General features: G+C 39.3%; 1 protein-coding gene across 1 annotated transcript in view; it reads right to left on the bottom strand.

The window, feature by feature from the left end:
- The window catches only part of unc13a (unc-13 homolog A (C. elegans)), a 55,192-nt gene that overhangs the window by 41,061 nt on the left and 1,431 nt on the right, over window positions 1-12,700 (bottom strand). Inside the window, exons 2-9 of the mRNA XM_036586473.1 lie at window positions 7,766-7,795; window positions 7,553-7,652; window positions 6,337-6,454; window positions 5,303-5,426; window positions 5,149-5,219; window positions 4,845-4,899; window positions 4,318-4,347; window positions 1,236-1,431 (exon numbers count right to left, since the gene is read on the bottom strand). Coding sequence (XP_036442366.1) covers window positions 1,236-1,431; window positions 4,318-4,347; window positions 4,845-4,899; window positions 5,149-5,219; window positions 5,303-5,426; window positions 6,337-6,454; window positions 7,553-7,652; window positions 7,766-7,795 — 724 coding nt within the window. The remainder of the gene's footprint in view (window positions 1-1,235; window positions 1,432-4,317; window positions 4,348-4,844; window positions 4,900-5,148; window positions 5,220-5,302; window positions 5,427-6,336; window positions 6,455-7,552; window positions 7,653-7,765; window positions 7,796-12,700) is intronic.

Raw genomic sequence — 12,700 nt, 5'->3', positions numbered from 1 at the left:
ACTCTGTCAGGCATAGGACAAGCAAATAGCAGCCTACCAGCAGAAAACACACACCATACTCCTTAAGTAACTCACAACACTGAACCGACCTAACATGGCACTAAACTCAGACTTCACAGCACAACAGAGAGCAAAAAGAACCGGAAACATTCAAGGGCCAGGCACCACAAAATGTATCACAATAGCATCATTAAGGACACAGCAGTCACGGTGCAGCATAGAATATGTAGAGAAAAAGAGATACAGATATATATATCAATATCAATATAAATGTAGAGAACGCATGTAAGAGAAGAGGGTTTGTGCGCATGCATGCAAGCACAGCGAGGACCACAGGACCAGACACGTCCAATTCCACGACATTATCACAGCGGGACGGAATCACAGGCTGGAGCAGGAGGAGGAGGAAGAGGAGGGTGGAGGTGAAGGAGCTACAGAGACCCACCTATCGGAGAGCGAGTGCCTACTGTCTAAGGAGTACTGGCGGCTGGTCCGCCTGCTTGAGCCGGAGGCCGAATCGAGATCACTGCGGCCGTTGGTGGCGGAGTCTAAACTATCATAGCGTCTGAGAGGAGGGAAGGGGAGGGGACAAGGCAGGAAGAGGAGGAGCATAAGTTACGGCTTCTTTGCATCGAGCTTTGAAAGGACAGCCATAGTGAACACAATAAGGCCCAATGTAGCCAGTGGGGGTTGGTTCACCAGGCTGCATAAAGACTCTTTACAAAAGCTGTCTCATAGCATAAATACAATCTTTAGCCATTCAGGAGTTAACAAAATGCTGTAAAACCTCTCAATGAGTGTGCCTTTCAAAGGGGGAATGGAGTCTTTATGTACTAATGCATCCCAGCATGCAATGCAACAGTTTGGGGAACATAGGCTTTGAACGATAAAATGGAAAGAAGACTGATGCACGTTTTGGATTGGGTTGCAAAACGAGTGGTTATGGAGGAGCACTGGCTCATAGGTGATTCCAGTATTCGAGTCATGGGAGGGTGCCAGTGAGCACCCATGGTGTGTATACAAAGGCAGCTCTTCCAAGGACTTGTATACAGGGACCAACGAATACTCTGAGGAAGTTGACAAGGATTTAGTGAATTCATAGTTACACACAATGAGACATCCACTGAAGTCAGCTGCACTAGCATAAGAAGTAACAATCTACACTGCTGCAGAGCAGAGTACTCAAAAAAGGAATCAAAGCTACAAACACATTAAGAGACCCTAGCGCTTCTTACCTCATGGCTCTCTGATTATCGTAGTCATAGTCATGCATGTCGTCATAGCGGGAACTGTGGTGCATGTGTCGGATGGGGTACTGGTGCATGGAGGCGTTGGGCTGAGACGTGGTGTAGTAGGGAGGAGGGATGCTGTTGCTCGTCTCACTGCGGTAATCGCTGTCTCTGTCATCTACTGCGCTGTCTGGATCATCATCTGGAAGCACAGACAGATGTAATTGTAAAATGTAATTGTCAAGCACTTACAGTGGACATGGAAGTGCTCAATTCCAAAAAAGTTGACACAGCATGTGAAATGCAAATAAAAACAGTGATTTGTTAATCCACTTTGACATGTATTTAGAAAAGATATTTAATGTTTTGCCTTATCAATTATGGAAGTGTATCAGTATCAAAGTTAAAATTAAAACATAACATGCAAAATGGCAATGAAATCGATGAAAGTTTGAAATTAAATTTTCCATTCATACGTGCAAATTTGGGCTCAAAATGAAAATTCTAATTCAATAATTCCATTTACATGTGCCATTTGGAGCAACAGTGTTGAAATTAATTTAAAGAAAGAATTAGATGCTTTTAGAGAAGCTTTATTTAAAGTTAAATGTATTACCAGAACTGCATATTCATGCCTTACATCATTATGCAATAATGGTGTCAAAATGATAATTAAAATGTAATTTAATCTCTAACAATGTTTCTAAAATTGCATTATCAAAGTGAACACCAAGCTAGAAAGATGTCAAAATTCAAAGGTAAATGTGAAATTACTACTCTACGCCTTGCGTCTTTGAAAATAGGTTTGACAACGGTGGCTGAAAGTGAGGCTGGACATAGAGTTTCCAGCTGATGCCATGCAGGGATATCTTCTACAAAGTGAGCATCAGATGTGGATATACTGACCTGTCATCACCTCACCTGCTAATACACTAAACAAATTGTGGAAGGCTGCAGAATTAAGCAAACTAAAAGCCATTGTTAATGCTAGCTAATGCTACATTCCCAAACAAAGCCCCCATCTGCTGATTTTACCAGCTGGCTAAATGACCCAGCTCACTGACGCCCACACATATCAAGCGATTTTTGTAACATTCATTTAAAAAGCAGGACATTATAGACTCCCTAGCTGAATTCAGCTGAAATATGATACAGTACTGACACAGTACAGCAGCTGTTGTCAACTCACTGAAAAGGCGGGTATGTGATTCACACATGTCTATGTGTGCCAGTACTAGTTACAACTAAACCATTTCATGAGTACATTTTTCGGTAACAGATAGTGGAACACAGCTATATATCCAAATCTCACTGTGTACATTAGAAGAAGATGCTGGATTACTCTCTATCTGTAGCCTATGGTTGGCTGACACAGACAACAATTTCGACCCATGGCCACTTATTAAATCAGAAAAATCTACAACAGGTTCGATGAAAGATTTTTGGGGGATCGTGCATAAAGACATAGTAACTATCACAAGTGGATATATTGCTTTGTTTCACTCCATCTTCTAATGTAAGATTGGCCACCATGGTCCAGATAAATCCTTTTCTGTTGTGTGTGCTGTTGGCTCCACCCTAACAGGATGACTGACAGGTTGGGAAGACCATGAAAATGAAAATTCATTCTGGTCGAATGCTTTTTCAAAGGCATTTTGACACGGAATTAGCGCAGTAGGTGAGAATAGGTAATTGCAAAGAGCAGAGGCACTCTTTCCCATTTACTTTTGAATTCTAACATCTTTCTAGCTTGGTGTTCACTTTCATAATGCAAATTAGAGGGTGCATATGCATAGAAGTTAATTTACATTTTAATCATCATTTTGACGCCATTACTGCATAATCACATAAAGCATGAATATGCAGTTCTGGAAATACATTAAACCTAAGGTATTCATAAAGGATCTAAATCTCTGTGTAAATGAAATGTTAACACTAGTGCACCAACTGGCAAATGTAAACAGAATTATTGAATTTTAAACTTTATTCTGAGCCCAAGCCTGCATGTATGAGTGGAAAACTGAAATTCAAACTTAGGATTACATTGCTATTTTGCATGTTACATTTTCATTTTTATTTTGATACTGATTTACTTTCAGTTGATAAGCCAAAACATTAAATATCTTTTATTTGCACTGTTTTCATTTAAATACACGTCAAAGTGGATTAACAAATGATCTTTATTTTAATTTTGATACTGATATGCTTCCACAGAGAATACCAGGGTGTGTCATGGTATGGAGGTGTATTAGTGCTCATGACATGGGTAAATTGCACATCTGTGAAAACATCATTAATGTTGAAAGATATTTTGAAGCAACATATGTTGTCTTCTAGACATCGTCCATGTTTATTTCAACATGAAGTCGTATCGAGATTGTTACAAGAGCAAGAGAGTGTGGGTGCTAGACTGGCATGCTTGTACTTCACACAGTTTCAATGAAAATGTGTGGTGCAAAATACAACAACAAAGGCCCTGTGTGGTTCTGCCACTGAAGACTTTTATAACAGGAGACTGACTGACAAAAATTTCTGCAAAACTGCTTAGTCTTCAGTCCCCAAATGATTATTAAATGTTGTTAAAGGAACGCTGTTGTGATGTAGGGGTAAACATGCTCCTGTCCCCACTTTTTTAGAATGTGTCACAGACAACAAAAAAAAATACATAAATAAAAAAAATAAAATAATAATAATTGTAAATGTCCAAAAACAAACAAGAAAGTTCATAAGATTAAACAATACAAATAACTTATTTTTGTACCAAATAAGGCAGCTTAAACAGAATTTACTAATCACTGCTTTCTGTTTCTAGCAGCATTTCACACACTGTTCCAACTTCTTTGGAATTGTTTACTTTAATAATACACAATATTGTACAAGAACAAGAGCTGTTTGGATATGAATGTGACATACTGTTTTAACTTTGCTGTCTCCTATGGTGTGTTTTCTGTGCAATATAATTGGGATGCTAGTGTTATTAGAAATTAGCATGTTCTGTTATGTAAGTACAATGGAAAAACACAGACACAAACATAAAACCCACTTTTTGTACTTGCACACTCATAAAAATCAACAAAAAGTTGCTTACTTTGCTGGTCCCCCCATAGGCTCCAGTTACCTAGAAGGGAAATGAGGAAATCAGCTTTAGACTAAGTCAACTATAAAAACAACGCAGCCTCTCTGTGACCATGAATGAGCAGGTGATTCATAAATCTAGGCAGTGAATCTATGCCAGACGTGACATGGGTGCAAACTGGACATTAGCCAAGGTGGAGAGTGACCTTCCTGCTGCAGGCTAGCTGTGATCTGGGTAGTATGTTAGCATCGAATCCTAATCAGAGCTATCACTCAAAATCTGTCTAGCCTCAGAAATCAGTCCAATGTAGCCTCGCTTATGCTCAGCTGCACATACTTGAAATATTAGTGTATAATGTCTGTACTGGACTCTTGGGGAACCATATGCTCATGACATGTTCAATGTATACTGAAATGCTTATGATATAGCCTCTATGATAGCTGATACTTCTTGTAATGATATTTAGTACCTCTGACCTGTTGGGAGGCTTGGTTATTATCTTGTGTAATGAGAGTCTGTGAATTTGAGTGTATACTCACAGCACTGTGTTGATGGCACTGGAAGTGGTCTCTCATGCTCCTCCTGGTAGGAATACTGTTACGTCAATAAACAATACATATTAGATATTAGACTCTAACAACTGAAGTGCTGACAAGATAATTTTTAATATTCTTTATGTCACTGGAACAGCATTTGAAAGGACCAGTGGGACGAGGAGAAAAGTAATAAAGCCACTGTTCGCTCAGGGTGTCTGAGTGACAGACTTGTTCAATTAAAAGCTGCTCTGCCCTTCTGGCTCAGTGCTGGAGTGGAAACTCAAAAGGCTGAAAAGAAAAAACTCACATCTTGGTCCCTCATGGCATTTAGCTGCTCCAGTTTCTTGGCCCAGTAGCGAGCCTCCTCCTCTGGAATGTCTAAAATCATTGAGTTTTTTGGTTACATAAAGCTGTTCTTTGGCACACCCAATACAAGAGACAAAAGTGTACAGTGACTTCACCTAAAGGTAGCTCAAAGCGGGTGTCCAGAAGCACACGGTGAAAGGTCGGGTCTTTTGTGCCACAAATCTCATTTTCAGCCATGATGACCTGAGAGTCTAAGGTCAGCCATTGCCCTGGTCCTTCCTAAAAACAGAAATAAAAAAGCAGTACTACTATGTGTGGTCACTGGCATGGTTTAGTGTTAATTAGGCTTATGTGCAATATAGCATTGTCTGATCGCGTCTCTAGCCATTTCCGATTGACGACTGTATTGTAGTAGCAGGCAAGTGAGATCTGCTTTCCAAAAAAAGGCATGCAGAAAGGTAAACATAAATACTGCCATCTACAGACTGAGGCGTTCTCAGTTAAGATTTGTGGCACCTTCCTCTAGTAACCCATTTCAGCATGACAAATAATACGGTGATGCCACAGAGATGCCTTCTTAAACTAGAGGTCAGTAAATGCACTGTGAATTGAAGTGTCTCTTAATTTATTTTTTATGTATATAAATGCATATTTTATGTATATAAATGGCCGCAGTGATCTCGATTCAGCCTCCGGCTCAAGCAGGCAGACCTGGTGCCACATATATATAATTTATATACAGAAAAACACAAATTATGAGACACTTCAAGTCACAGTGCATTTACTGACGTTTCAATTAAACTGTCCATCGTCAATATCTATCAAAGATTCCCCACACTATAGTCAATGAGCTTAAGCAAAGTGTGGATGGGGAATGGTGGTCAACAAACCCTGGATTCAACTTATCAGCTAACTAACAAGCCCTGATCTGATCCTGATCTGAAGTGGGTGTCTTGAAGCAAGGAAAACACTAAAATGTGCAAGAGAGATGTACTATAGCAACAGGGTTGGGAACCACTGACCTATGGCAAAAATGTCCTTTTTGGTCTGCAAAAATATCTGGGGGTCATTTAAGATGGGAGAGACCAAAAAGTATTAAATGCCAGCTGGCCAGAATCTGCATGTATATGTCTACAAGACTGAACAGTGCTACAGGCTGTTGGGGGCAAGCAGGCCATCTGTGCCATACCTCATTGGACTGGCGAATGTTGCGCAAAGGGATCCACAGGGTGCCCACCATGGTGTCCCAGATCAGGCCTTTGTTCCAAACCTCCACCGTCAGTCCCAGATCCAGCCTGTTAATCTCACTGGAGGGAGAACAGGAAACAGAGAGAGGAGGAAACAAACAGAGAGAGACCTGTAACATGTCCACCAGGAAGACATACTGCATGACTCTGTAAATGTCAGGATTTGCCACAACAGCTCAGTGTAAGCGACATGACCATGACCTCCCTGTTCAAATGGCATTTTATTTACTCCAAAACATTATTATACAGTCTTGAGATCTAATATGTCACAAATATCAGCCCCTTTATATGTCAGTTGTTGTTTTAGCAAAGGAAAACTAAAAATAGTCAAGTCAGGGTTTGGTCATCTGTAATTTGAGCAACGCCATTTAACACAATGTTCCTCTCTACAGGACAGTGGTCTTTTTGCTGCATCTAATCTCAATAATAGCCTCAGCTTTGATATCAAAACCAAGCCTTCTGTGCTGGAGACCAATCTTAGAGAATGGTGGGTGATGGTGCAACAGTAGATGCCAGACAGAGAGACAGAATGCAGAAAAGGACCAGTTAAATGAGTTGGTTTAAAGAGATAATTAGATAATTAGAGAATTAGTTAGATAGATTAGACAGATTAAAAGCAAAGCAGTGCTTTTGCACTAACTGGGGTAAAGTTGCTCATTGACTCCCCTGGTTAAAAAAAATACACATTCAGTGAAAAAAAAAGTGGAACAAAAAAAAACCTCTTCAGTCATTTCCAGTCTATGTTAACTGGACTTGGTTTACAAGTGTCCAAGCAACACTTTTAAATGCAGTGCCCTCAAAATCCTAAGAATCGTTGCAGCCAGTGCCAGGCAACATCTATGCATTCGGGACCAAAGCCGTTAGAGAATTGTGCATCTGTCGCTACCCAGGGAGTTTCAACTGTTGCCTGAGAAAACAACATCAATGCCCTCTGATCACAGTTATAGCTGAATTTGGCTTTGCAGAAGTCATGAAAGCAGAAGTTTAGTAAGAAAGGAAAATGAACACTAGGGCTATTATTTAACATCTATGGAAGTAGATAAAATTGCTCCTGCTGACATCACTTCTAGGTTTGATTCCTATGCAAAACAGTTCAACCTTTATTTCAGTTAGATCTGTCATGCTTCTGAGACAGAGAGGGACAAGAATGCTACTCACAACATGAAGTCCTGTTCCCAACATGGCTGACTGCCTCGCACAGCAATGGTGGTGCTCTTCACATTCTGCACCTTAAGTGTCACATAGGTGTTGAATTTCTCTGTAACAGACACAGATAATGAGTTCAAGCTACTAGGTGCACTTCTGAAGAGGTAGACAAATGCTGAATTTAAACAGGAAGAAAGTGATGGTGAACTTAGCTTTGTGACCAACCTTGTGGTCCATCTAGCTTGGCTTTCTTCACTGTAACATAGAAAGAGATGGGAGAGTTCAAAAGATGCAGGATAAGCAATTAATTCAATTAATATGTATAGATCAACACACATAAACTTAGCATCATTATTATCATAAAAACACTGCTGCATCCAGAGGTGGATAGTAGCGGGTTACATTTACTATGTTACGTGTGCTTAAGGAAACACTGTCCAAAATGAAAATGAAAAAACTTACAGAAGTTGTGGTCTCTACAGTAAGTTTTTCCTTTAAAGACTAGAAAACCCCCTTTCTGATGATGTATCTTGAAGGTGGGAGGAGCTTTTGAAAAACTACAACCACTTTGGGGTAGATTCTTGGGGCAGGCTGTTGAGATTTTTTTAATGCAGAACGAAGGCAGCTAACAATACTGCTAGAAAGGTAAATTATCTTATTGCAGTCCCATTCATGTAGTAACTGTCGTCGTCATCATTACAACGGAGAAAATGGATCACTCAAATATCAGAACAATGAGACTAAGGGATACGATGCTCATACTATGTAACACGACAAGCAACACATTAATCTCTAGCTTTAGGCCGGAATGCCCCTGTCAATGAATTCTAGTGGAAATGTACTTCTTAGAGTATTTTCATTAATCATACTTTTTCTTTCACTTAAGTGTATATAGGTATATGGAAGGTAATCTACTGTTTATTTAGTTCTATACTAATGATTCGCATTTAGTTACTAATTCTGTTTCTGCATTTAATTTCATTATGTTACATCAGTAACAGCATCTGCACTGATTTGCAATTGGACACACCTCTGACTTTGAGGTTTATGATGTATTTTAGATTTTAGTTTTAAGATAAATAGTTTTGTTTAATCTACTGCTTTTGTACTCCTACTTATGTTTTTTGGAAAGGTACTTCTACTTTACTCTACTCTAGTTATTATTTCACAAAATTAACAGTACTTTTACTTGACTATGGGTTCTGGCTACTCTACCGAGTCACTGAGTGCTGAGACGCATAGTATAAAAGTCGCCAATGCTCTGCTGACTCAATAACTGCAGAGTTCAAACCTCCTCTGGCATTAACATCAGCACAAAAACTGTGTGCCGGAAGCTTCATGGCATGGGTTTCCATAGCCGAGCAGCTGCATGCAAGCACAACAGCAAGCGTTGGATGGAGTGGTGTAAAGCACACCGCCACTGGACTCTGGAGCAGTGGAAATGTATTTTGTGGAGTGACAAATCATGCTTCTCTATCTGGCAGTCTGACGGACGAGTGGAAGAACTTGACTGGCCTGCACAGAGCCCTGACCTCAACCCCATCGAACACCTTTGGGATGGAGACTACGAGCCAGGCCCTCTCGTCCAACATCAGTGTCTGACCTCACAAATGTTCTTCTGAATGAATGGGCAAAAATTCCCACAGACATACTCCAAAATCTTGTAGAAAGCTTCCTAGAAGAGTGAAAGTTGTTATAACTGCAAAGGGGGACCAACTCCATATTAATGCCTATGGATTTAGAATGGGATGTCATAAAAGCTCCTGTAGGTGTAACGTGTAGGTGTCCCAATACTTTTGTCCATGTAGCATAAGTATATAGAGAACTATTTGAGGCACTCTACTTTTATCTTTCTTCCAGTCAATCGGTTCCGTTTAGAGAAATGGTGCATGCAAGAGGCTTTATAAAGAATTGAAAGAGGTCTAGACTGAAGGTGCTCACAGAAGGAGACAGAAAAACTGCTGTCACTTGTGCTTTGTGGATCTCAGAGAAAGCGACTTTTTTTAAGCCACCCTGACGTCACTGGGGCCATTCATAATTCATGTAACCCATGCAACGTGGATGGCAAGCTTCAGTGTGAAAGCGGCATTAAAATTCAAAGCTCACTTTTAATCCCCTACACCCACCCATCACTTTAGAATCCACAGCAAAAAAGGCTGAGCTGTCTCTTTTTAATCTCTCAGGTTGCTTTAACATCACTTGCTTTAATGTTTGCAAAGCAGGCTATACAGGTTTACCTAAGGACTACCTCATATTTATGAGAACTGGCAAGGTAGTTTGCAAGCTATGCATTCCTGACTCCTGATACTTCAGGTATCTATGTTGTTGGCTCATCTCATCTACCACAGTTTACAACAATCCATGTATTTCACGGTATTAGACAGAGGTGGGTGGTAACTAGTTCCACCTACATTACTGGACATACCATTTTGATGCATTTGTACTTTTCTGGAGGTCTTCAATTTTCCAATGATACTTTTATTTGTTCTCAAATATATTCACAAGGAAGAAGTCTACTCTTTACCCAGTTACATTTTAGTTATTTTTTGGTTTAAGTTCAATCTGTTCTGTCAGCACCTTTTGAGATTTAGAATTTTCTTTTAGACTACATGTGTCCCAAAATTAGAGCAACAGAAACTCCAGTTACTATGCCTCAACCTTCATTATTTCACTGAAGTAACACCATTTTGGCTTGAGGATATGCTTAGGCTCCTCTACCCACCTCTGGCATTAGACACAACATATAACCAATGATTAAATATTAGACACCATAATCTTAAATTAAACTCTTTAGATTTTGAGAGTCAGTTAAAGAATAGTCATCATGACCGTCTCCCGATCCTCCACCTCCTCCTCCAGCTCCCCCCACCACCACCACGTGGCTTCCGTGCACGTGCTCTCCCTCTCCATCTCTTCCGCTCGCGCTCCAGTTAATCTGTGGGCGCCGCCGCTAAAAATAACGTGTGCACTTCAGAGATGGGGAGGGGGCAGAGGGAGCTCCCATTAAAAACCCACCTTCAGCATAAAGCCCGGATTGACTGTACAAGGTTTAACATAGAGCCCCTCCAGGGATGCGATAAAAAAAAAAAACACAAGCTAATTATGACTGGAATAATATCAATTATAATCAAATGTCATTTTTTGTAATATAGCCACTGGCTTCTATCTCCCCATCCTGAGCCATGAAATTTAAAGAAAAAAAAAAACACTTTCTCAGTTTCTCAACTCATCTTGCCTTGCAGGAGAGCCAACCACACTTGTATACAGAGGCTAATATCTGTATATATTATATAATTATTGTAATACATATATTAGCTTCTATATATTACTGTATAACATGGTTCATCTCCTACAGCACTTTGCTTGAACAGCTGGTGAAGGACAGACTGTTATATATATACGGACTGTTCATACATACTACTGGAAACTATCCTTATATCAGCCCATCTGAAGGATGTTTCTATTCACATAGGATGAAATGCACATGAAAAAGACAACAGGAATGACAGATTAGAATGCCTGGGCCCAAGGCTGCCGCCTAAAGTGTGAACACTGTCTCTGTCTTAGAAGGGATGAAAATCCCTGACGATGTGAAAATGGCCTATGATAGTCCTGACTCTATAGACAAGATGTAATTACATGGATATAATTTCTTAGGCTGCAGCATTACATGCCGTAGCTAATCTTGAGGCTTGTGAAAGGACTATGGTCTTGTTGTGAAAAAGATTTTTCAGTCCCAGTTACCATTTTTGAGCATTTTATGAGCAGCAATCTATAAAAGAATATAAAATAATTAATTCTACTCAATTACATCTAAACATGAGGCTTTCAGATAGGCACTAACTGACTATCATTGTAAGTTCTGCTGAGCAGTTGAGTAGATGATAATAAGAGTGTTTGAAAAAATTATTCCTAAGCAAACATTAATGATACACTGTAGGCTAACGAGCATATTTGAGTATACTTCACAATATTAAATCCACATTCATCCATATTAAAAGGCCCATACAATGGAACATATGATTTTCCATTGTTTATTTATACAGTATATTAACATTTTCTATACAGTGCATATCAGCACTGTCCAAAGAATAACATTTATCTACAAAATGGCAACTCTACATGAGGGGGCAATATAAGTTAATATAAAGAAATCTTTTCTGAGCATTTTTGAGCATTTGAGCATAAAAAGTAAAATTGGAGATACTTGTTTTGTTTTTTTGAACAGTGACAATTTATAGAAACTAAGATGCAAAAACAGCCTGTTTTAAATTCATTGTTCATTGTTGACTGCAAACTCATGCATTTTCATATATCCGCTTATTCAGCATACAGCAATTTAGCCCCACCCATTCACACTGAAGTTATAAAGAGGGTTTCAGAATAAGGCACGATACAGGGCAGCCAATCATAACAGAGGTCATTTACATATAATCAGTCTCAAATGCAAATAACAAAAATAGCATGTTTAATCCTAAGCGATAAACAGCGGTGGGAAAACGGTCACATAAAAATGTATTTTGACTGCTTTTGGTACATAAAACCACACTGTAAAAATGGTTCAGATCACTTTACATGATGCATTACAATTTTTGAATTTTCTCAAAAGCTGATTTTGTAAGTCATCCATACTAACTGATTTGTTTAAACAACCTAGATTTGTTTCTTTGTCCAGTGTGAGGCTGCCAGTAGAATATGATAACATTTTTTAAAAAGCAGGAAAACTTAACCTACATTATGAGAATCGGCAGACACTCTTATCCAGAACGACTTCCAGTCTAATCATGTTACAGTGGTAACTAATGTAGCCTTAAACAAATTAACCTTAGTAAGGATGACTACTAAAGAAAGTTGAGAATATTAATGTGTCATGTTGTCTTGACATTTTAAGTTCTCTAAACAGTTTTTTTTTTTTACAACGCACACAAACATCATAAGTGGACCTCAGGGCAAAAAATAAAGCACAAAATGTAAGATCTGGTATACTGCACTGTATGTACATAATACATAAGACACTACACTGCACGGGACTATGAATATACAAACCATCCAATGGACCACTCAAGTCTTACCGTGCATCTGCCCAGGTTATTAAAGCAACTGCCAAAAATCTATCCAAGCTCTTTGACACACACCCACACACCCACTGTCGTTCTTGGA

This window comes from Colossoma macropomum, unplaced genomic scaffold (genome assembly GCF_904425465.1).
Source record: "Colossoma macropomum unplaced genomic scaffold, Colossoma_macropomum, whole genome shotgun sequence".
NCBI classification, from domain to species: domain Eukaryota; kingdom Metazoa; phylum Chordata; class Actinopteri; order Characiformes; family Serrasalmidae; genus Colossoma; species Colossoma macropomum.
Note: the sequence above shows the minus strand (reverse complement) of the source record. Positions and strands in the feature narration are given on the sequence as shown.